The 23,570-nt window shown below is 54.3% G+C and overlaps 7 protein-coding genes across 7 annotated transcripts; 3 read left to right on the top strand and 4 right to left on the bottom strand.

Annotated features, from left to right (window-relative positions):
• Positions 1–143: 143 nt before the first annotated feature.
• J7T54_000044 (uncharacterized protein) lies at positions 144–1,235 on the bottom strand (the record flags this gene model as incomplete). Its single annotated transcript, XM_051507788.1, has 3 exons — positions 144–878; positions 930–1,013; positions 1,065–1,235. 3 exons carry the CDS (start codon positions 1,233–1,235, stop codon positions 144–146), a joined length of 990 nt encoding a protein of 329 aa, XP_051360994.1.
• Positions 1,236–1,568: 333 nt separating this feature from the next.
• Positions 1,569–2,522, top strand: J7T54_000043 (Trimethylguanosine synthase-like protein; the record flags this gene model as incomplete). The annotated part of the gene is made up of 3 exons (XM_051507787.1): positions 1,569–1,726; positions 1,774–1,872; positions 1,928–2,522. The coding sequence occupies 3 exons, from the start codon at positions 1,569–1,571 to the stop codon at positions 2,520–2,522; spliced, it is 852 nt and encodes a 283-aa protein (XP_051360993.1).
• A 312-nt stretch (positions 2,523–2,834) lies between these two features.
• Positions 2,835–5,047, top strand: J7T54_000042 (Kelch repeat-containing protein-like protein; the record flags this gene model as incomplete). Its single annotated transcript, XM_051507786.1, has 3 exons — positions 2,835–2,888; positions 2,960–4,711; positions 4,775–5,047. 3 exons carry the CDS (start codon positions 2,835–2,837, stop codon positions 5,045–5,047), a joined length of 2,079 nt encoding a protein of 692 aa, XP_051360992.1.
• A 1,059-nt stretch (positions 5,048–6,106) lies between these two features.
• J7T54_000041 (Pyroglutamyl-peptidase-like protein) lies at positions 6,107–6,965 on the bottom strand (the record flags this gene model as incomplete). The annotated part of the gene is made up of 3 exons (XM_051507785.1): positions 6,107–6,334; positions 6,401–6,838; positions 6,909–6,965. The coding sequence occupies 3 exons, from the start codon at positions 6,963–6,965 to the stop codon at positions 6,107–6,109; spliced, it is 723 nt and encodes a 240-aa protein (XP_051360991.1).
• A 910-nt stretch (positions 6,966–7,875) lies between these two features.
• On the bottom strand, positions 7,876–10,299 carry J7T54_000040 (Zinc finger transcription factor-like protein; the record flags this gene model as incomplete). The annotated part of the gene is made up of 3 exons (XM_051507784.1): positions 7,876–9,235; positions 9,290–9,504; positions 9,568–10,299. 3 exons carry the CDS (start codon positions 10,297–10,299, stop codon positions 7,876–7,878), a joined length of 2,307 nt encoding a protein of 768 aa, XP_051360990.1.
• Positions 10,300–13,125: 2,826 nt separating this feature from the next.
• Positions 13,126–14,885, bottom strand: J7T54_000039 (uncharacterized protein; the record flags this gene model as incomplete). Its single annotated transcript, XM_051507783.1, has 4 exons — positions 13,126–13,187; positions 13,310–13,957; positions 14,249–14,407; positions 14,501–14,885. 4 exons carry the CDS (start codon positions 14,883–14,885, stop codon positions 13,126–13,128), a joined length of 1,254 nt encoding a protein of 417 aa, XP_051360989.1.
• Positions 14,886–19,489: 4,604 nt separating this feature from the next.
• On the top strand, positions 19,490–20,469 carry J7T54_000038 (putative sugar lactone lactonase-like protein; the record flags this gene model as incomplete). Its single annotated transcript, XM_051507782.1, has 2 exons — positions 19,490–19,910; positions 19,985–20,469. 2 exons carry the CDS (start codon positions 19,490–19,492, stop codon positions 20,467–20,469), a joined length of 906 nt encoding a protein of 301 aa, XP_051360988.1.
• Between the last annotated feature and the right edge of the window lie 3,101 nt (positions 20,470–23,570).

Raw genomic sequence — 23,570 nt, 5'->3', positions numbered from 1 at the left:
CAAAGCAAGCGAGGGGCTCGGCCAGGCATTCGATCTGGAAAAAGGTGTACGACAAGCCATAGCATTTCACGAGACAGGCAGCCATAGGCAAATGAGTGGTTCATCCATATGTTGCTTTCACATCAATTCCAGGTGTTGCTCTATCATTGTTCATCGGCCTGTGCTTCTTCTGCTTTGGGCGGCCCACCGCCAGCCTTGGGTGGCGGAGGTCCGCTCGGAGTCTTGCTCTGTGGCGCGTTGTCCACTGCCCGGCTCTTCTCCTCCTCTTCCTTGAAATAATCATCCATCAGGTGATTCGGACTCCGCCCACCCCTGTCCTTCTTCTTCCCGCCCCGTGGAGGGGCACTTGCTGGCGTCACCACCTGCGCTGGCACCAGGTAGTCTCCGCCCTGAGCGGGCGACGGTACACTGGCCGGGTTGAAAGCAGGTTCGTTCTTTTCGTTGCTGTTCCCGCCATCGAACATCATTTCGCCAGGCGCGTTCACCGGCTCGTCCAACGGTGCGGGGAGCCTATGCAGCGCTCCGTAGCCCAGGACGCACCCCAGCGCGCCCTCGCCTCCCCATCCGCGGCTTGGCTGAATCGTCACCTCCCTTGTGACGTTGTACTCGTTGTTGTAGACGTAAAGCCGCAGTGGTCGTCCAATGAAGTCCTCCACCAGCTCGCCCAATGCGCTCTCACCATGAAGAGCGCCTTCGGGGCTGCCAAGGATATAGTCTGAGTAAGGCAGCAGCGAGCCCTGATCCGCAGGCGAGTTGGAGGCTACGTCGAGGACATGCCATATGTTGGCGGCCAGAGCGAGAGGGGCGTATTGTAATGACAGGCCGAGGGACGCTGTGTCGCTGGGAACGGGGATATGTACATCCTTTGTACGCTGGCCCTACGCTATGTCAGATTGCATTCGCAACAAGCGCATGAAGCGAAGGCATACTTTGGCATTCCACAGCCCGAGGTTGACAGTTCCGCCTGCGCAATTGCGCACTTCTTGCGCGAAGAGCGCGGGATCTGGGTTATCCTACCACCGCGTCAGCAGGGCGTCAAGATGATTGTAGGCTTGGCGCCGTACAATGGGACGACCATTGATGCCGACGATAAAATCAAACCACGGCTCGATCGACAGGTCGAGGTTCGTGTTTCTGAGCACTTGGAAGCCGAATGACCCTGCTTCCGCTTGTCGTCGTTGATGCGGCGAGTCGCCGTCAAGACGGGACATGAATCGGTTCAGTGCGTTGAACATGGTGACTCTCCTTACTTTATCAAACTGCGTCGGTGGTTGCCGTAGACCTCGTGGAGTATGGTCGTTTCTTGCAAGGGAGGACAGGATGTCGTAACTCGAGCACACGGGAGCTCACTGCTCAGCTTCCACGTCAGTGGAGCTCCAGCGAAAGTTGTCCACCGACAGCCTTGCGTCGCCAAGGCGCTAACCAATTTGGTCAATTCCAACCTTCAGCCTTGTCACGCTCATCAACACGAAGTCTTCAACGCTACCCTCAGCTTCCCCAGGCACCACCTCATAGTTATCACGTTCTCAGCTGATTTGTAGTGCCATGGGCACGAGCTATCGCGCGCTATGGACGACGCAATGGCCAGCATGGGCTCTATCTTCAGCATGCTGATCCAGTCGCAGATGGACAAAGCGTTCAAGATGAGGCCTGCGGGCAAGATTGAGTTGACAGACGAATGCCAGCATTACGAAAGCAGGGACCAGGTACCATGGGACATCCAGAAGTGAGTTTCTCACAGCGGCGAAAGGGTCAAAGCTGAACAACATCAAGGTACTTTGCGCAGCGCTACTCCATCTTCAGTCTCTACGATGAAGGCATCTGGATGACGGACGATGCTTGGTTTGGCGTGACACCCGAACCGGTAGCAAAGTAGGTCTTTGTCGCCCATGTGCGACTCTATAAGCAACTCTGACAAACGAGCCAGGGCTGTTGCCAACGATATGTACGGCACCGATGAGAACAAGACCATCCTCATCGACATGTTTGCAGGCGCTGGGGGCAACACTATCGCCTTTGCCAACTCCGAGCGATGGGAGAGAATCATTGCCATTGAGAAAGACATCTCCACCCTGGCATGTGCGCAGCACAACGCCGACGTCTACGAAGTTGAGTCGGACATCATCACCTGGGTTCATGGCGACAGCTTCGAATTCCTGGACGCTCTCCGCAACCGCCCAGGGGAGCTGCATCCCGATTTGAGGCTGGACATGGATACGACTGTTGTCTTTGCAAGTCCCCCGTGGGGCGGGCCTGGCTATTCCACGGATGAAGTCTTTGATCTTCGGACAATGCAACCCTACAGCCTGAAGCAGCTACACGGGATAGCGGGACCTATGAACCATGCGTTGTACCTCCCAAGGAATAGCGATATTCGCCAGATTGCCAAGCTAGCCCCGGAGGATCAGAAGATTGAGATTGTGCAGTACTGCATGGAAGGGGCGAGCAAGGCCATGGTTGCATACATGCCGGGGGCGTCGAATCTAGGCAGACCAAAAGACGACGATAGCCTTCGCGCCTAGGGCATGAGGACAGCCTATTCACCCAGCCAAACTCGATGAGCCAGCCTTCTCGTTCCACTGATGAAGAAGAGCGCATATGGCTCGTACACAATGATCAAAAAGACAGCACTTAGTTCAGATACGACACCGAGCAATCTCCAGATGGTCAAGTTCCCCCTGGCTGGCTTTCAACATGATCAGGAAGCTTTCAGTTCAATCATGACATAAAGTGGGGACAGGTTCAACCCACCACACGTGTGCGACAGCTTGACTTCCTCACCCATCCTACATTCTCATTGCTCAGTCACAATTCCCACATCCTCGTAATTAACAATGGCAAAAGAAAAGAAGAAGAAAAGCGACGCCGATGCCAAAAAGGCAAAGAAGGTACGGATACAGCTCCCGAGACCATCGTCATGTCCTGCCCCTCCCCCACTGACAATATTTTTCACCTGCAGGCGGAAAAGGCAGCCAAACAAGCCAACAAGGGAGAGAAGAAGGCAAAATCCAAAGCGGCCAAGGTCGAGGGCTCCGATGCCGAGGACGCCGATCTCGACGAGATTCTGGAGGAATACCGTCGCCAGCAGGAACTGCATCTCAAAATCACAGAGACGGTCGTTGACGCCCCGCCTCGACCACGCGCTGCGAGCACACTCCTCGCCTCGCCTCACGACAGCAACACCTTGCTGCTGTTTGGCGGCGAATACTTTAATGGCTCACTGGCATCTTTCTTCAACGACCTGAATGTGTACAACATCAGCAGAGATGAGTGGCGCTGCGTGACCAGCCCAAATGCCCCATTGCCACGGTCTGGTCATGCCTGGACACGTGCGGAGAATCCGAAACATGTCTATCTCTTTGGAGGCGAATTCTCTTCTCCCAAGCAGGGCACCTTTCATCACTACTCTGATTTCTGGAGACTGGAGCCGGCAACGAGGGAATGGACCAAGATTGAGACCAAGGGCAAGGACAAGAGCCCGCCGGCAAGGAGTGGCCATCGCATGACGTATTGGAAGCAGTACATCATCTTGTTTGGGGGCTTCCAGGACACCTCCAACCAGACGCGGTACTTGTCTGACCTGTGGATTTTTGACACAGTGAACTTTGTGTGGCACTCGCCAGCGCTGCCACAGGCACAGCTGAAGCCTGATGCGAGATCCTCCTTTACGCTCCTCCCACACGAGTCCGGCGCGGTGCTCTACGGAGGCTACTCCCGCATCAAAGCAATGGTCAACCTGAAACAGAAGACGGGCAAGGGGCAGGCGCAAGGGCAGAAGAACATCCTCAAGCCCAAGGTACACGACGATTGCTTCTTCCTGCGCATGACGCAACCCCCCAATGATGCGCCGCCCAACTCGCCTCCTACTGTGCGATGGGAACGAAGGAAGAAGCCGGCCAACTCTCCCAACCCGCCGCGCGCAGGAGCAACAATGACATGGCATAAAGGCAGAGGTATCATGTTTGGCGGCGTGCATGATGTGGAGCAGAGCGAGGAAGGTATGGACAGCGAGTTTTTCAACCAGCTGTTCGCATGGAACGTGGAGCGTAACCGATTCATGCCTCTGCCATTGCGTAAGCCACGCCAACAAAACAAGAAGGCCGCGCAGGATCAACGAAGAGGTGGCGGGCGCCGCGGTCGACAAGGTGGTGACGAGGAACTTCTTCGACAGCTGCAGGCCCTAGAAATGGGCGCCTCACTGGACGATGTGGACGACATTGAACTTGAAAAACAAGAAGAAGCCGAAGAGGAGGCCCCGGTGAAGGAATACCCCGTCACCATGGAGCCGCCGCACATGCGTTTCAACGCACAGTTGGCTGTCCAGGGCGATAACCTCTACATCTACGGCGGCACATTTGAAAAAGGTGACCGAGAGTTCACTTTTGATGATCTGTACGCCATCAATCTGGATAAACTCGATGGGTGCAAGGAGATCTTCCAGCGACCTGTCGAGGACTGGATCGAGTCGGATGATGAGGGCGACGACGAGGAAGACGAAGACGCAGACGAGGAAGACGAAGATGAAGACGACGACGAGTACGAGGTTGCAGACAAAAAGTTCACGCCAAGCAAGCGCAGGAAGAAGCAGAGTGAGGAAACATCCGAGCACGGATCAGAGACCTCTGCCGCGCCCACGACGGCGTCCACCGACGAGGACGATGCTGAGTCCACCGCCGCGGCGTCCGTGGACGACGGTCTGCCTCATCCCAGGGTAAGCTCAGTCAGAGAATGACAACTGTTCCAGACCGTGATACTGACAATGCATGCCACATAGCCCTTTGAGTCTCGACGCGAGTTCTTTGTCCGCACATCCAACGAATGGCAAGAGATCCTCATGACCAGCCTACGCTGGAAGAACATCCAGCCCGAATCGATGCCCGTCAAGGAGATCAAGGCGAAGGCGTTCGAACTCAGCGAGGAGAAGTGGTGGGATTGCCGCGAGGAGGTTGCCGCGCTGGAGGAAGAGCAGGAGGCGGCGGGAATACAAGAGGTGGTCAGTCTGGCCGATAGGGGCGACGCGGGCGGTGCTGGCGGACGGAGAAGATGATCAGACTTCATACATTTGAATACTATGAGCCATGTTTGCATCGTACGTACGTCAGGTACGTAATGGTGTTCAACACATCCTCTGTACACCATACCCCAACTCCTCTGACACCCTACCCTAAACAGCTCGCCGCCAAAAACTCCCACTCATCTCGCTACCGCCCTGCAAACAAACATCTTCGCAATCTCCGTCATGATTTATGATACATGGCAAGCCCCTTTTCCTGCCTTGGGGGGATATTTCTTGCCGTCCACGTCAACCTTTGGCTCGCACGCACAGCGCTCCTCTTCGGGGATAGGATCCATGACCGTGGGGATGTGCTGGCCACAACCCCACCAAGTAGTCTTCTCTGCTTAGTGTCAGTGATTTCCGCGTCTGAAAAAATAAGAGAGTATACCCAAAACCAAGGAGTTGAGTGGACGGGTTGTACACACGACAATTGTCGCAGGTGGCCTTTTTGCACATGGTGAGGATGGCGATGACGTGTGAGGGGTCGAACAAGAGAGCGGGTATGTCGTTCTGTGGAAGGAATACTGAATGGTGTCCGATTTGGTACGATTCGTTTTCTGTTGGCCAGACGGGGTTTGAGAATAAGCTTTCTTTTATACGAAGAAGTGTCGTACATTTAAACCACGGTGGGATAACGTCAGTGATTGTCAAGATCTGGAAATCGGCGACCTGTGGGCCGACCTCGCCGTCCTCTTTGCGGAGTCCGAACCCTCAGGAAGTGGCGGCGCCCAGACAGACTACTAGTGCACTGCCTAAGTAACAACAGCATACGTAGTAGGTACGCAAGGATCTGGCATTCTAGGTACGACACTCACTACAGGACGTGAATCTAGTACATTACTGTTGGACTCAATGTGAACACTGGAATATGGAATTTCTGGGCGCATGGTGAAGAAGGTTCGTGAGAAATTCGTAATCGCTAATCATACTATACAAATGAACTACTACAAGCAGGATCTAATACGTACGTAAAGCATCAGAGACCACAGTGCGCTCATGCGTACACCCTATCATCTTCGTCGCCGGCGCTTTCTCTGCCTCGCGAGGTCACTATCCTGATTCCTTGGCGACGACCTCGCTCTCGACCATGGCCCGTATCAAATTGATGGCCAATTCCCTCCCGAGATTGATGCTGGCGGGCGACGCGTCGGCCGGCACGTGCAGAAAGGTCAACTTTCTCTCGCGCTGCTGCTTCCACAGATGGGCCAGGCTCGAGTAATACGTATAGTCGCAGAGGTAGTGTCCCGCATCATCTGATATCCGCAAGTCCATGTCCTTCTGCAATGTCAAGGTCAGTCAGCGCTCGCTCCGTCAATAGCCTTGAGGTGGGAGTAAGTGACATACTGGACTGTGCGCCTGCCAGCGTCCCAACACGTCCTCCATATTCAGGTCGCTCTCCAATTCCGCCGGGCAGCCGTACCATTTCCATTCCCGTCCCGTATCCTTGATGTCGCCAACGAGCCCATCGACGTCCTTACTCTTGTACCCATCCCGATGCCCCTTTCGTTCGATCTGGTAATACGGTCTCGGGCCGGCCATGCCAATGTGTATCGCCAGATCTATCCTCCGACCCTCAATATCCTCGTCCCACCATGTCGGTACCAGCTCTCCGACTCGTTTGTATGATACCCGAATGGCTTCAGGGTGGACGAGGATACGCACGTCAGGTATGGAAGGCGAGACACGACTGGAGGGATCTTTGGCACGCAGGGGCGGAAGATAGGTCGGCAACTGACGTGCGATCTCGTACGACGGATTGACAGGGTACTGCGTGCGGAAAGGCTACAATTTCGTGTGTCAGCCGAGCTGCGTTTCCAGTGTCCCTGCGTAACCAAGATGACTGCATACATACCCCAAATCCGGTGACGAGGACAGTAAGCTCGCCCTTTGTTGGCGGTTGCGAACCCATTTCGACGCCTTATTGGGTTGTGCCCGGAGCTTGGTTGCCAGAAGACCGAGTCGAAGAGTAACAAAGTGATGAGGATGATGAGGATGTGGAGGAGCAAGTGCCAAGGGCTAATGAAGGGTCCAGGGAAGCTCCCAGGCTGTTTGTCTTCCGCCCATCGGCTCCAGGCGCCTCTTCCCACGCTAGCTTCTCCACCCCACAGTCGACGAACACGGCTGGCTAGTCCTTTACTCTTGTCCCATGGGTGATGCTTTGATTGTAATCTTCGGACAATAAATGCGTGATGCAAGAGTTGCTGTAGTACGAGTATTGAATCTCGTTAATGTAGCCAGATTAGGCCAAGGCTGAGGTACGCTTAACCATGCTGCTGGATTTAGGGACGGTAAGGAAGTGCGGGGGATGTGCGTCCGGGGTTTGAATGGCCAGAACCGAGAACCGAGTCATGCTCAGGTACGGTACATAGTAGGTAACGGTCCTTCATTTGTTGACCCTTGACGCTCCTGAGCCAACCTCACATGCAGACCAAGGAAGGGTATGGAGTACATATTTTATTAATTGCCTTGACTGTGCCAGGTCCATGAACAGTTTGCGTCTTGTCTCGTTGCAGTCTAACAGAATCGAGCGTCAACGTACGGCAGGCATCTTCCGTCCAACGCCCAGGTCCCAGCCATAGCTCGACAATACTACTGGCATCGCAATCTTCAATGTAGTCGTTGCCTTCAATCAAATGGTAGGGTCTATTGGCCGCCACCCGCTCAATTTCCGCTGCAAGGTCGTAAATCTTTCGTTCCCCAATTCCTTAACCCACAACGTGCTGTGAGACGCTCATCATAATTCGTTATTCAGCCCATTTGGCTGTGCATGATACACCGCTCCACGCCATTTTCCAGACGAGATAGACACCCGTGCTTTCTCAGGGGTGGAAGTGGTGTTGGAAATCCATCTGCGACATCTGTGATACATCCACGTCACGGAATATTTCGGGCTCAGTGACCTGCGAGAACCCCAGATCAGCGCTGGGCGCCTCCTGGAACAGTGACTGCGGCATGCCCGACTTCCCCATATTGACTGGGAGAAGCTCAAAGTCACCTCCATCGACAGTATGGAATGTCTCCTCGTATCCATCGTCTACGGGGTTGGGCGGGCTGCAGAACATCGGGTTCTGCTTCGCGTTGGGAGAAAAGTGTGGTGCCGGCGCACTCGGGTGCACTGCGTGGAATTGTTGCGCGTTGCCGTAAGTCTGCATCTGCTGGTGGTGGTGTTGAGAAGGCATAGGCATTTGGGGGAGGATCTGGGGTTGGTGGACCTGGAACCCTCCGTGCGGTATCAGTTTGCCGCCGTAAAATAGCGATCCGTCAAGAGGCACCTGCTGGTGCGGCATGCGAGCGGTGGCTGCGTAGATCTCCTCGTCTGTGAGAAACTGAGCCCCGTTTTGATAGGGCGGGAACTGCTCATACGAAGCGGCCGATGACGGAGAGAGCTGCTGATCGAAATGATCCATTCCCTCAAGGGCCTCAGTCTGAATCCCGTACGAGGCCATCCAGTCCGCGTCGGACTGAGGGTGCAGCGAGGTAAAGTCGTTGTGGCCAGGATGGCCTACGAAGGGGTCCTGAGGAGGTGTAGCCACGCTGTGTGCGTCTGAAGGCGTGGACGCGTTGGCCAGTGGGGGCGTCTGCTGCATTGAGCTTGGCGTCTGGACCATGGCTTGAGGTGGTACACTTCCTCCAACCTTCTTGGTGCCATTCGTCTTGGTGCGCACGTATGCCCAGCCGTGCGCCTTCTCCATGTGCTGTTTGCAATTCGACTCGCGCTTTGACTTGTAAGCGCATGGCTTGAACTGGCACTCGAACATGGCAGGCTTGTCCGAGTGTTTGTCGTTTACGTGGCGGTCCATCTCCTTCTCAGTGGGCCAGCCAAACTCGTGGTACTTGCAAGTAGAGAAGGGGCACTTCCAGGGACGCGAGTGAGTCTTCTCGTGTTTGGTCAGATCACAGGGACGCTTGAATTCTTTGGTGCAGCCAGGCTCGCGGCATCTTTTGGGGGCCAGCTCCTCAGGGGAAGCATTCTTCTTGCGGCGGGCCATGGAACGCATGATCTCCTCCTCATCCTCGCGCTGCTGGCTGGCAGAACGCTTGAACTGGACGGGGCCCTCGCCAATGTCGATTTCCTTACCAGTGGCCATGGACACGGCAGTCCCATCGTGGCGGACTCGGACTAGCTCTGCAGGACGGCCATTCTCGGCAATTCCACCATAGAGTTTGATTTCCTCGCCTCTGAAGATGGGGTTAGCCTTGCGCTTGGTAATCGGCACAAATCGCGGTACATACTGGTCAATGTCCATGGAACTGTCGCCCTTAGCAGCGGCGAGGTCGCGTCCGTATTGTAGAATCTGGTCCTTTAGGTCGAGGAAGTAGCCGTTGGTGAAAGGTCGATCGCCGGGTCGCACTTGCTCGCGGTCGGTAAGATATTCGACGGTAGCCTGAATGCATCGAACCGAGCTCAAACAGAAGTCGAGGTAGTGAATGCCCGACTTGGCCTTGTCCTTTGCAAGCAAATTCTGATAAGCAACTCCCCAAACACCTGAATCCACAGATAATTGACTTACCGGTGCGCTGTACAAGAGCGTCTTTTCGAGGTCGCGCAGGCAGACGATCTCCTTGGACGAGATTCGGCGGGGAACGTCGATGACAATGGGACGAAAGTCCTTTAGGGACTCTCGCTCCAAGAGAGGGAGGACAATGTGCTCATGGATGCGGCTGATCGCCTTTTTGCTGAACGTAGGAGCCGGGATCCGGTTTAGACTTGCCGCGGAGCGAGTGATGGCTACGGCAGACATTGACTTCTTATTCTTCTTTGTGACTTCTTCGTCCGAAGAAGCGATGGAGGAGCCGAGACCACTGTCAACTTGGTCGTCACTGATGCGGCGGGGCGATCGCGGACGAGCAATGACTCTCTGCTGCTGCTTGGCGAGAACAGGATCGACAATCGGGTTCTGTAAGAATCCGTGGCGGATGGGGATGTTTTCATCGCGCGCCAAAAACTTGTTGTCGTCCTTGGTGGACAATGTCAACTTGTCGAGGTCCAGTACGTCCTCGATGTCATTGAGCGCCAACTCGATGCGACGCTGATTCGCACCGACGGCGTCGTCAAGATGGGTTTGGGCACGGGGCAGCGACGGTGGCAAGAAGGTCTGTTCATCCGCTGGTGTGGGGGACGTTGGCGCATGGAAGGTGGCGCCTTTCAGGAGAATGGAGGCTTGTTGAGTTGAGACGTTGTCCGCATCCTCGCCAAGCAGTGCAGTGCCAGGCGATCGGCGGCGGGGGTTTGCGAGAGACATGATGGAAGTTCTCGTAGTGCGAAGTTTAAGGGAATCTGTTCGCGAGTACAAGGCCGGAATCGATACGAATTGTTCCGCCTGATGTGGGAAGTCGATGGATTCGTGCAATGATGAGTCACGGCCGATGTGACAGTGGATGATAAGCCTGCGTTCGAGGATGCGTCCAGGACCGTACGATCAATAGATTGGGCTGAGACGACCAAAGGCACAATCCACCAAGACGTTTTTGGTCCAGGTCTGACTGTCACAGGCGATGTTCTCCTATGGCGGCGCAATGGCGTCTGATGCTGACGGGTGGCGAGGCAGTCACAACGCTGGTCTTGTCCAATTGCCGTCGTTGTGGGCGACTGAGCGTTGGGCAATCCAAGGCAGAGCAAGGACTTGTGAAGCAAATCCAGGACTGAGGACGACGGACAAGTGTCGACGAGGGTGCCGTCGTGATTTGTCAGATAGCAGAGGAAGAGTCAGGATCGATAGTGTTTGGAGAGGCGGTGTCGGCTGGGGACTCGAGTCGCTCGCAGATGTACCTGAGGCACGAATGGCGACGCTCACGCAGGGCTGAGGCAGAAACGACGAGGCGAAGATAATAAAGGCAGGAGGCGGTACTGAAGTTGTGATGTGATGAATGGGGAAAACAGAAGCTGCAGCCAGGCAGAGGACGTCGTCCATTTCAAAGGCCACTGAGAAACGCTCAAGCAGGATAAGGCAGACCCTCAGCCAGAGGGCGCTGCTGCCTGGTGATCCAACCAATCAACGTAAATGTGCGGGGCTGTTGACGGGGGTTAGATCAGAACGACGCTCATCTGACCGAGACCTGCTTGCTAAGCCCAGCCGTTGCAGGCAACTTGACGCACTAACAGAGCAGTCCATGCATTGGCGGCTTTCCATGTGCAGCCTCTGCTACGAGCGCTTGTATCCGCGCTATCATGGACAGTCTGCAGCTCTGAATTGTCCCCAACCCGCCCGTCTCATCCGGCAAGAGCCAGCGCGTTCGAACGACTCAGTTCTTCAATTGAGTTAGCAAACGTACGTCTTCCACGTCGGCCATACAAGGCAGCGAGATAACCCATGCCAGAACGAGAGATTATCTCATACTCCTTTCTATGTAGTGGCCTCGAGTCAGTCGTTCAATCAGTCAATCACAGCGCTAAGTCCCGCTCTCCATGGAGTCTGTGGTCGAACGCTCCCACTACCCGGACTGGAGCAGCCCACCTGTTCCCAGCCAAGGCCCAAATCCACTGGCCCCGATCGTCAACACCGAGCCAAGGGGGCTGTGCGCTGCTTGCTTGCTTCTGCACTTTTGGTTGAGGACACAACTACGTATTGCATTTCCGCAATGTTGCCAGTCCACAGGGTCGAGGGTGATGGTTTCACAAAGACCGACACCAGTCAATTTGATAGGCCACCACAGACGGTATCCCGCATCTTGTGCCTCTGCCGCGGAGAAGTTGCGTACTTGTCCTCTCATCAACGATCAAACACGACAGTCCGCATCCTCGGGGATCGTGCACTTCAATGTCAAACGGAAGCCGAAACAAGGTACGCCAGCCAGAGGCAAGTCTGCCAAACCCTCTTTCGGACGATCTCTAGACTTCAATTGCAGTACTGTATCGAGCCTTGGTCGATCAATCCACGCTCCATGCATCAGGTACCTCAGCCCTACGTGGTGCATGTGGACCAATGACAGACGGACTAATGGAGCAGCCTTTTCAACGTACCGTTGCGTACAGGGCCGCCCTTTCTTGGCCTGCCAGCTTTCGTGTCTGCCTGTTTCTTTATTCGGCAGCCTTGAGGCATCCGAATTGTCAGCAAGTTGGCTGGCCAGAGCTCATTGCGTGCGTCACTGCTTGTGTGTGCCGAAGACGTGGCCATCCACGTATTATGCCGACTTGGCTTTGCCCCTGGCACTACACCTTAATCTTACTGCGATGGCGCGCAGAGCCTACTGTAGTATATGTGCGTCGGCCCACTCGTAGATGGAAAACAACCAATCGATCTTCAGGGAGCCTTGTATAGGTTTTCAACAGGCAAAGGCAATCAATCCCCTTAGCTCAGTCCACTTTACAGTTGCTTGACATCTGCGATGCTCCATCTACAGCATAGGCCAATTGGACGAGACAATCACTACAAGCCAACGAAGTATGGGTATCCTCAAAGCTGAGCAGATTATTTACTTTGGACTTTGGAGTGTCCGTATGCCGGCAGGGTTAGGCAGATGGGCACGGTCGTCGATGTCGAGGACAGGTCTCCTCTTGCGTGAACAGGTCGCCGTTGAAACCATTCCATGACTTGTTCTTGTGGGCAACCTGAATTAGTAGTGTGAGCTCGAACCAAGGTCCCATCCCGCAAGCAATGCAGGCGCCAGTGTTCTTTGATGGTGGTGTGGGTATTAGAAAGTCTCCGTGTTGTTGAAATTTGACACTCAAAAGGGGTCGGGCTCTGCTTTTGCTCGACCATTCTTTTGATTCAATTTCGCCTCTCTGCAAGCTGAAGGAAGTGGAGCCATTCTTGTAATTTTCTATTAATGTTTGTTGGAGCCTTACAAGAGCTCTCATGGGTATAATAGTTGATCTCGTCTTGAGTCTGTACTGTCTGCAATGATGCAGTAGGATATGTCTGTGTGCTCATTCTGCGAGCATCTGTAATGTTGCCAATCTTACTATCCCCAATCTTCAAAACAAAATGCTATAGCCCGGCTCCTGGCCGTGGCACCTGCCGAATCAACCATTGTAAATACATGTTATTTTTGTCCTCCGAAACACCATTTGCTCGAATTGACAAGTTGCTTGCCCCGTGACATGGCCGAGAAATCGCTTGCTTAGAGCATCACTGGCTCTGCATGGAGGCGGGCTTGCCGGGTGTTGTCAAGCGCGATAGGTCGGCTAACACTAGCAAAGACAGCCTAGCAAGCATCACTGGGCCCCTTCGGGCGGTCGACGAGGCCCAGCTGCTCCTGTCGCCCACCCCATCTCGTATTGACGTGGCTGTGTCAGCATCCATTGTCCCGTACCTAAGTCTCGTTCCCACACGCGGCCATCCGCAACCGGTGGAGGCGGGCCTTCTAGCGTCCTGAGCGATGGGAGCCTCTCTCCCATGCCTGTGGACGACGAGGCAGAATCTGGCCGAGGCAGTGACATGTATGGTGCCCCGTGCGGCAGGGAGGCCGCGGAGGAGCTCGGTGTCGTGGATCCATGGCGCTGCGCATATGGCTCTTGCCGATCCTCCATAACAGGCCGCTGCACAGTGCGATCCATCGACGAAGCCTCGCTGCTGTGCTCTCTGAAGTCTCGCAATGTGCCCGGACCATGCGGTGCGTGGTGTAGCATTGGACTTGCACCGCTAGTATACTCCGTAATCCGCGGACTCGGCGGTCCTGCTGCATGATCGGAAATAACTGGAGTAGCACGGACAATGTCTCGCAATCGGTTCCTGTCCGCTCGGTAATGGTCTGCTAAAGCCATCAATTCGCGGATGCGACGCTCGAGTTCTTCTTGCTCCTCCTGCAACTGCTGGATGTGCTTCTTGTCATCCTGCGCCATCTGACGTCTCTTGGCTCGGTGTCTGTTCGAAGCCTGGGCGTTGCGCTCGCGTTTCTCGCTCGCCTTCCGCGAACCCTGTGACGTATCGACATGCACCTCGATGGGCTCGTGCTCGTAGCCTGGAAGACGCATTAGTGGAGCGGCCTGTCTTCCCTCCAATCCCAGAGCACGTGGGCTCAAGGCAGGAGTACCCGCTGACTGGCCATGCTGTCCGGGTCTGGGAGCTATCGTTCCTGATATCGATGCAGCCCTGCTGACACCATAACTATGCAAATGCGGCGCTTCCAGGGGAGAGACGGGGCCTCGCTCCTGAGACAGAGAAAGCCATGGATTGACGCCTGGTGATGGCACATGCGGCGCGCCAAAAGGCTGCGTTGCTGGCTGCGATGCTGCGCGAGCAGGGGACGCACCAGGAGGATTCGGCGTGTGAGGTAGACTGTTGGGCAAACGCTTAGAGGCTGGGCCGGACAGGTAGTCGCTGGAGGAAACATCCTCATAGGGTCTCTTGGCCTGGGCGGCCTGCGTCACTGGGGCTTGCAGTCGCTGGTCCAACTCGTGCGGAGGCAATCCTGGTCGAATACTCGATGATCGGGGTCCCCGGGGACTCAGGATCCGTCTCGGTGACAGTAAAGGTGCGGGAGACTGGCTTGGGGGAGAATCACGATTCTCTGGGCGACGCTCGAAGAAGGATTCGGTGGTCGCTCCGGTCAGTGCTGGCGGATAGTGTCCGTGGGCTTGGTACTGCTGGGCCAGTTGGTTTTGAGGCGGCGGTTCCCGGGCGCCTCTGGTCTTTGGTACGTATAAAGTATTCACGCCCGAGGCCTGATAATCACCTTCGGTCGTATTGAGGATGTTCTGAACCCCAATACCCCGTGGTGTAGACGACAGTTGCCTGCCAACGGCTTCGGCCGGACCATACGAGCGGACATCGTGTGCTTCTTGAGAAGACGTTCCAGGCGGGGGAGGCTGTTGTTTTGTTTCCTGAGGTGGCAATCCAGTGGTCTGCTGTATGGAGGCATTCGGTGCCACAGATCCCCTTCCCGTCATTGAATTTATGTCCCCTGCGCGGCAGTCTTCTTGAGCCCGCCTACATTGAATCTCTTTGCCAAAGTCAAGGAGGAAGTGTCGTTCAAGTCTGGTTGCGGACGATGCAGTCTGCGGCTGGTTGTGCAGATGAAATTGTTGATGTGGTGTCCAAGTGGGCGTGGGTGGTGTCCGAGGCGAACTTTGGGCGGTTGCAAGAGTCGTGTCAGTGATGACAGACACTGGACTACCTTGTCTTGGGGGTGCCTGATGCTGCAGGCTTATCGTTGTTAAAGCCAGAGTTAATGAAAGATCGTTTGGGACACGTCGGGCCTCGAGTACCCAAACCGTCCCTCTCTTGCGTGTGTATTGGTGGTGGCCCGTATCCAGCTGCCGACAACACAGCCGGCAGCTCAAAGAGTGCTGGCTTTTGATGATGAGCTTGGAGTCGAGAGCCTGCGCGTATATAAGAAAGGTGCCCAAGTACTTGAAACGATACGAATGCGGCCGGCAGGCTGGAACAGCACTACTATGGTGAGGCAACGCTCCACGGGCGCAGCCAAAAGAAAACAATGAGAAGAAAGGCAAGAAAGTAGTAAATGAAAATGTCCTAGAAGACGATGTAAACCAATTTCAAGACCAGAAAAATATTCAAGAAAGTAATTAGACGAGAGTAACACGCCAGGAACACGCCCTAGGGTCAACGTCAACAGTGTGATGTGTTTGCGCGAGCTGTACGGAGTACCAATCTTGAGACGCGAAGGAAAAAGGACTTCAGGCTTTCCACGGTATCGAAGGGATCTGCCAACGTGATATTGATGTGATGTGAACACAGGAAATTCTCGAGTTTGGGGGTCAGGTTTACCCGCTTGCCCCGTTCAGAGTGACGGTCTCTTGGGCACTGCAAGATGGGTGACGGACCCTCCTTGACCAATCTCGCCATTGATATCACACGAACCTTCCCTGGTGGCGTGGCATGGCTCTCCTCGTCATCGGCGTGCGAGTAGATTAGCGTTCAGGATGGAGCAAGGGTCAAGCACTAAGCAAGGATTAGTAGTGTCAGACTACGTACGTAGCTCGCACCTCCCCGGCTACTGGGTCAGGAGGGCATCTGGCACCCCATGGCGCATGCAGAACGGCGTTACCGCCTATTATCATGTAGCAGTGACTGGTTGGGCTCAGACGGTTACAGTCAATCAACAGCCGCGAGGCGAGGATGCGCAACATCACAACATCCAAGCCCCAGGCACAAAGAATTTGTAGTGCAGTATGTGGTGCGAAACGCGTGTGACATATGTGGCTGAAGAACCGCTCGAGAAGTGTCTACCGTACTCTTGACGCCAGCAATACCACAAGTAAGATTGGTTCATAATAATGGCCCTGGGCACGGTTGACGGCAGGCCAGCCAGAGCCACAAGTGGCGCGTGGACGGCGTGGTCTGCGCAGGGGCCGGGCCAGCGGGATCAACCCGAGGGGGGAGGGGGGGGAGCGCGTCCAGTGGTTCAAGGTTGACCGTTGACGAGGCGGTGCGGGCATGAGCTGTCGATTGGACACCGGTTAACAGAGCACAGGAAACTTCGCCCAGTAAGTGACCTAGCTCATTAGTGCCCGACAGACCAGGGTTCGGTTGAGCGTGCGTGCATCAATGTGCCAAAGCTGTCAAGCTACGGTAGGTACGTACGACACTGTCCATCCTACTCGGTACCGGAATAGATCGTGGCGGAGCTCCTTATTAGGCCTCCAGTCGCGAACCCAGTCGAAGTGTGTCGTGACTCGAGTCGTGACAAACCGTGCAAACGAGAGAAGAGATGGTAGCTAACTAATGTTCAAGACTTGTCGTCGGCAAAGAGTCTGCACGCCGATGGAGTAATGTCCCTAGCGTGCCAACCGTGTCGAGGGCTCATGTGTAGCTACCCAAGTCGCCGGGGTGCGTGATCTGCGCGCGCATGTTGGTCTGGCTTGCATTGCATTGCGACGTGCGTCAAGTTGAGGCGCGCAGAAACGATGTAACTCCTCTGTGCCGACTTCATCACCAACAGCAGCGGTCATGTCTCTGGACGTTGCTTCTTGCTCGGGCGGAAGCAGTTTTAGGTCCACGATGCAGTGAGACAAGATTCTGCTGGAATTCTGCTGGAATTCTAATGAGCAAAAGGTCTGGCCGCTCGGTGCCAGTCGCGTTTCCGGATGCTGGAATCCCGACCACTGTTTCTTGGCGGAGCGTGCGTGTTCGCGAAGAGGATTCGAGGCGCAAAATTGGGGTCATTCAGGCGACGTTCAGGATATGCAAGGCTCGTCAACGTGTTGATTGAGGAAAGAATCGGGTCGCGGATAGCGACGAGAGATGTCTACCTTAAATAAACAAGACCAACGGCCTCCACCCTTGAAGGTTTTTGTAAAAGCTGCATCAAGGCTGATGGACCCCGAGGGGAGCTGCCTGGCAGTGACATGCTGCCACTGCACTTGCCCAGGCAGCGGAAGCTCCACCTGCTGGAGGCACTGGCACTGCAGGGACATCACTACGACTCACGAGTGGCAGGGACATGGAGGATAGGATGGGATGGAAGTCGCGGAAGTCAGGAGTTGCGCACGGGAAGGACCTTGCCTAAAGCTACCGGCCGGCCCGCAGTTAGGTCGGGTAATCGGGTTCGCTCATCACGCGTGAAACTGGTTCGCTCATCACGCATGAAAATGGTTGCAAGTTACGACCAACCACGGCAGACCTCGTCACACGGTAGCGCTTCCGTTCTGCACGTCCTCCTATATGTGAGTATGTAATTACTACGCGTTGATTATGAGTACTCTGGCTGTTTCCTATTTAAGTTAGATCCGGGACTCCTGAAAATGGATCATGTTCACAACGTAATCACCACTTTGACGCAAGGCTAGTGGTTACCGTTTTCGTGCCAGTGTCGGACTTTAAGCACCAGGTAGCGGCACGCTAGTAATTATTATTGATGGATACTCACTAGACCGGCCTCCGCGCGCACTCCAGTAGGCTCAAAGATTGGAAAAAGCAGAGTCATGCCTCGGCTTTTGTGTGAAATACGTATTAGACGGTGACCCAAGGACATGGATTGAGACGTCGATGGGCAAAATGCTCCTCACGAATCCGGAATTGACTTTCTTAGTCCCTTCACAAGGCTGTCACTGAGCACGGTCCATGCCCAGGATTATTATTCGGAGTGTACGGAGTACGACAAGTATTAAATTTTGGGTTGGTGAGGAGCTGCAGAGCTCGCCCGCATGTTCGTTACATCCTGGCGACAATCAATCTCTGGGGTAATTACTGCGAACGTATTTATTATTGGTCAAATTGGCGGTCACCTGCATAAGGCAGGCACAGGCACGTACGGATCAGGTAGCACTCAACTATGAAGTATATTCGCGCTCCTCAACTCACTAGTCTAGTACGTAGCCTACGTGCGTAGTGTCAACAAAGGATCTCAAAAAGTCCATGTCTCTTTAAGACAATGCAACATAGTTCTATGTTGTACGCACCAGACAGCCCCTCTTCGTACGCTCCAGGTGGCTGGGCGTAAGTAATTTTTAAAATTCTACGTACCGTCGTCCAGCAAATTGCTTACCCCAAGTAGTAATAACTACCTACCAGGTACTTCTTATTAGTGACTGGGGGGCGGGCCCCCTTCTCGTCAGATTTGGTATGAGAGGTAATATCAGCGCGTTGCTAATAATTGAGTAGTATTCATCAAGGTACGGAGTATGAACCTTGGAGTGACGTCAGTTGTTAGCACGTTGTCGAAAGTGGGCGCAACTGATAGACGCCGGAACGCGCATTTGCTTGACAACCTGAAAGCAGACTTTCACTGCTGAGATCTTCCACGTTGAATAGTTGGCTATCGCACGACACTATGTTGGTTGCGCTCGCACAGCCCGACACCATACATGTATGATTACTACACGTCGGAATGCATTATCCCGAATGATTATTAGTCGAGACCGGGCTTAGATTCTGCGGCCCAAGCTGCGGCCCAACAGATCCCCCAGTCTCCATCGTTCAACACTTGCATCCGAACACCCTAGCTCACCGGTTTCTGCTTTAGGACGGGACCTCTGCAGCAGGGATTGGAGGACGCCCATAACAGGCAAAATGATGCATGCTCCGAACCCTCTCGTTGCGACAGAGCTCACGCCTCAATCATTAGTGTACCCGCGCGCACCATCAAAACGACCAGCGATCCCTCAATTCCCTCACGATGAAAACATATGTCAATCCATTTCTGACGAGGCATCACGAGATCTAGTCCAGTAGTTATTGGCGGGATCGCCCTCAGCGGACTTGTCCGTACACAGTGAATGCGTGCGCATACAGCACTCCGGATAATGGCTACGGCGCGGAGGGCCGCGTCTCCATCGAGCTTCGCCCAACGTTCCGTCAGAGAGGGGCCACGAGATCAAACTAATATCGTGGGAAAGCAGTAGATAATACGTACTTGCCCCCAACGTCTCGTCGCCTATTCGAATTGCCTCTGACTTCATTCATCTCGCTGTTCTGTATCACAGAGCTCGTCCGTTCTATCGTTACCCCGCGCCAATTACCCCTCATCACAACACACACAATTCGACGACGCTCAACTCTCAATCGACGAGCCACAGGTCAACATCGCAACATGGCTGAGCTCCAGGAGTGGAACGTGACAGAGACTTGGCTAGACCTCCACTGCGCCCTTGGCGAGGGCCCATTCTACGACAAGGCTTCGGGCATAGTGAGGTTTGTCGACATCAAGCAGAAGCGGGTACACCTCGTCTCGCTCGCAGAGGGGCCACCGTCTCTAAGGACAATTCAGCTGGATGTACCCGTAGGCGTTACGTGCAATATCGCTGGAGTTGATCCACGCCAGCGCATCCTTATTGGTGTGAAGACGGGCATCGCCATACTGGATCTAGAGACCGAATCGTATGAGATGATCAGCAGCTTCAGTGAGCCTCCGAATGACCGCCTCCGAGGCAATGACGGAGGCGCAGATCCCCATGGACGTTTCTGGTTTGGCAATATGACAGACTTTCCGAGTGGTGATTGCCAGCCTGAAGGTGTGTGGCACGTGCCTTTCATTTATTAACCCCCCCACCGCCATGGTGTTCGTGTGGCTCACCGAGAATACCAGGTTCCTTGTACCGCTTTGATGAGAAGAAGAGTCCAGAAGTGTTTCTGACGGGCTTGACCATCCCAAATGGCGTTGGTTGGTCGCCTGATAAGAAGACCATGTACTTTACGCATTCGTCAGAGGGCAAGGTGTACGCTTTCGACTACGACCTGGAAACCGGAGACGTATCGAACAAGCGTATCCTGTATGATCACCTCGGTTCTGCTGATCCCGATGGCTTCAGAGTCGACGCCCAAGGCAACATCTGGCATGCTGTGTATGGTGAAGGGCGTGTCCTGAAGATCAGCCCTCAGGGGAAGCTTGTGGGCCAGGTTATCCTCCCCACGCGCAACATTACATGTGTTCAATTCGCAGGAACCGAGCTCGTCATCACTACGGCCTCGGACGACTCAGGAGATGACCAGAAGAGCAAGACGTACGGTGGCGCTGTTTTCAAGGTTGATGTCAACGTGGAAGGCTTGGACCTCTTTGATTTCAAGCTCTAGCCGGCATTCCTTGGAGGAACAGAGTAATTATCCCTCGCGAGTATACTGCTCTCTTGTCGGTAAATGGGTATGGGTCGGTGTCCGGAACCGCACTCGTGCAATGATGAGGGCGCAAGTCTTTGTACCCTTGCGAGCACTTTCAAGAGGGCGTATTAAAGTGGCGCGCAGGCCCGACTGCATTCAGCAAGATCGGTTCAGCCATGGGCTCTTGTCAGATATGCACTGTCAATCGCTGTCAATCGCACGACAATCTGCATCGTTGCAACTGTGAACTGGGGAGCCCAACAATATTGCACGCCCTGTTCACAAAGTGACACCACCCCTACCGTGCACTCAGTCAGCATTTGAATTTTGCCCTTGGAAGTTGGAATCTACCTATTAATTGAGCCCCAGCATAAAGTGTGCGCTAGGCTCTAGGCAAATGGCCCGAGCTCCGAACGCTTGCTGATCGCGAGTTGCTTCGGCCGACGGGCACCTACTCATGGGCGCCACACGCATCGAATGCCTGACAAGTGATCGCGTTTCAATAATGTCTACGCGACAATGATCAGCTGTCGCGTGTTGGACTCCGCTCCCGCCCAGAGAAGCTCCGGTTCCTCACCGCTCACTCACCGCTCTGCCAGTTTTGGACATTCCTTCATATCCACATCACGCAAAGGTTCAATTTAGTCGGTGAACAACTGCACCGTGCACCGCAGGCATGGGTGGAATTCCGATGAACGCACGACGTACATGAGCCATGACCAAAAGCCGACCATGCATGGCATGGCATGGTCGTGAATGGATGCACGTATACATGCACGTACATGCACTGCTGCACGCGCCGCATATGCGATGCGCACGCGCGACTATGATACAGCAGCACCCACTCACAGCCACTGCAGCTCGGTATACTAGACTAGTCTACAGTCTAGTAGCGGACTACGTACCGCTCCGTCTGCCGCGGACAACTTTTGGTTCATCGTGTTACTCTCGCTGCAAGCAGAGCTCTATGTGTTCCCGGGGCCCGCGCACTGGAGAGAGCGAACCCCAAGTCACATCAGCCGGCAGCCAGGCCACATGCGCCGGGCCAGGATTGAGGCGGTCTGCCGCCTGCGAACCGGACAGATGCAGCTCTCACCGCCAGACGCATCGTCTAGCACTTCCTTTTCTAGTCACGTTTCCAGCGCAAGCCGTGAGAGCCAGCAATGTGTGGATCCAACATAAAGCTGACTGAATAAGGCTGAGAACGTAAGGGAGCCATGGCGATGGCCCATGGCGCGGAGATAGCTGAGGTCACCCGCTGTCGGACAAACACTCCAAACCAGGAAAATTACAGCAATAGAGCAGTGCTGCCACGGGACATGGAGTACAAGTACGGTAATGTTAGTGAGCACACACACCATTCATGTTCACAGGGATGTCAAATACTGACGTGGATGGCTACCTGACGTGGGAGATGAGAAAACCTTGGCTGCCACGATCAGTGACCTGGCAAGTCATCTTTGACAACGACTGGATCATCTGGATGCAGGCACCTTCGCGAGTCACGATCGAGCGCAAAGACCGGGATCCTAGTCTAGGCGGCCCCACAACTGCCTGTCAAGCAAGCGGCGAGTTCTTGTCCAGATCAAATTGGGCCTCTCTCTGTCTTTCACCGCATCGTCATAAATCCAGAGTTGTCGACTTGTCATTCCTGAATCCTGAGTTCCCAATCGTCCGGCCAATTCTGGTCCCTCGACCGCATCCGCGGGTACTCGAACCAAAAGCTGGCAGAGGATGCGACTTTGCGCTCTCCGAGCGGTCTGATGGTGGCAGACCGCCTGTTGATGAGCACGGTGTGAGCGCCGCTGATGGCTCATGGGGATGTAACTATGATGTGACAGGTTTGTACATCTAGGTGATGCCCCGTGAGCTGTAGTGTCCGTCACTGATCGTCCTCGAGTGGTCGTTGAGTAACTTGAGTTTTCGCCTCTAGTGCGACTGTATCGGGAGGGCATCCTACTCTGAGAATGGGTGATGTTGGATTCCTATATGTTCTGGCACAACACAGTTCATTTTGTGACTCCTAACATCGAGGTTGTCTGCCGTCTCGGGAGGACACATGGTAGTGACGGAATTGTTGAGCCGATCCAACCTCGCCACCTTCTCTCCGCAATATATCCATGTGACTGTTAAAACTGCAAAAACCTCTATGACTTTAATAGTCCAAGAAGTAGTGAGTTTTGATTGTGCCATTATCAACAATATGAGTATATCAAGATGGTGTAGGGTAGTCTAATACAGACTTGTTGGCCCCTTTTCATGGGGCGTAGCCTCATTCTCGCCCACGGAACCAAACGTGAACAGGTCGAGCAAACTATTGTGTGAATCCTGTGTGTGTCACCGTGGTCCTAGTTCAACATAAGGGGTCTTTCGAAACGAAGCAGACCAAGACACGTCAGCTCCATGTCATGTACAGCCGCTCCAGACCATTGTCCTACCAACAGACCAACTGTGACCCTCTGCAATAGGTTTGCGAAGGAAGTGTCACATCAATCATGCCACAGGAAGCATCCTTCATCTTACCTCACTGACCATTCTTGCTCCCTAAAGGTAGCGATGTCGTCGGCCCCTTGACATCGAGATTGTCACGTCCAATTTCACACAGGGCTCATCGGGTCGTTGTCTCTGGTCACACAGGGCGCCTGGTCAACAGGACAATTCCTCACTTTCGTTCTGCTGCCTAAACGCATCGTCGGCGCTAAGATCAGGCTCAAATGAAACAAGTTCAGGATTCAGACCCAAGTGGCACTGTTGTAGCCAACAAGGTAAGCTAACGGGAACCAAGCACTTCAAGTTCCGGGGTCGGCGTGCCCTTCATACTAGCCTGGGTCGGCCATTGGGCACCTGGGTACCCTAATTGTAATTAGATCTTTCAGCTGAGGTCGTAACAGGGACGGGAAGTTGGAACCCAGCTTATTGATGATATTGCCTTCAGCAGCAACCACAGCAGCTTGTGACATATCAACTCTGGCATACAAGAGAAGGGGCATGAGCTTTATTGTTTCGTCGAAGACATCGCCAAAGCGATTTTGAAATTTCGTCATGGCTTCAGTTTGGTCTAGGTTTCAGGTCGCTCG

The sequence above is a fragment of the Emericellopsis cladophorae genome (genome assembly GCF_022114955.1).
Source record: "Emericellopsis cladophorae strain MUM 19.33 chromosome Unknown NODE_36_length_232396_cov_119_016030, whole genome shotgun sequence".
In the NCBI taxonomy this organism is placed as follows: domain Eukaryota; kingdom Fungi; phylum Ascomycota; class Sordariomycetes; order Hypocreales; family Bionectriaceae; genus Emericellopsis; species Emericellopsis cladophorae.
This window is presented reverse-complemented; position numbering and strand designations above follow the sequence as displayed.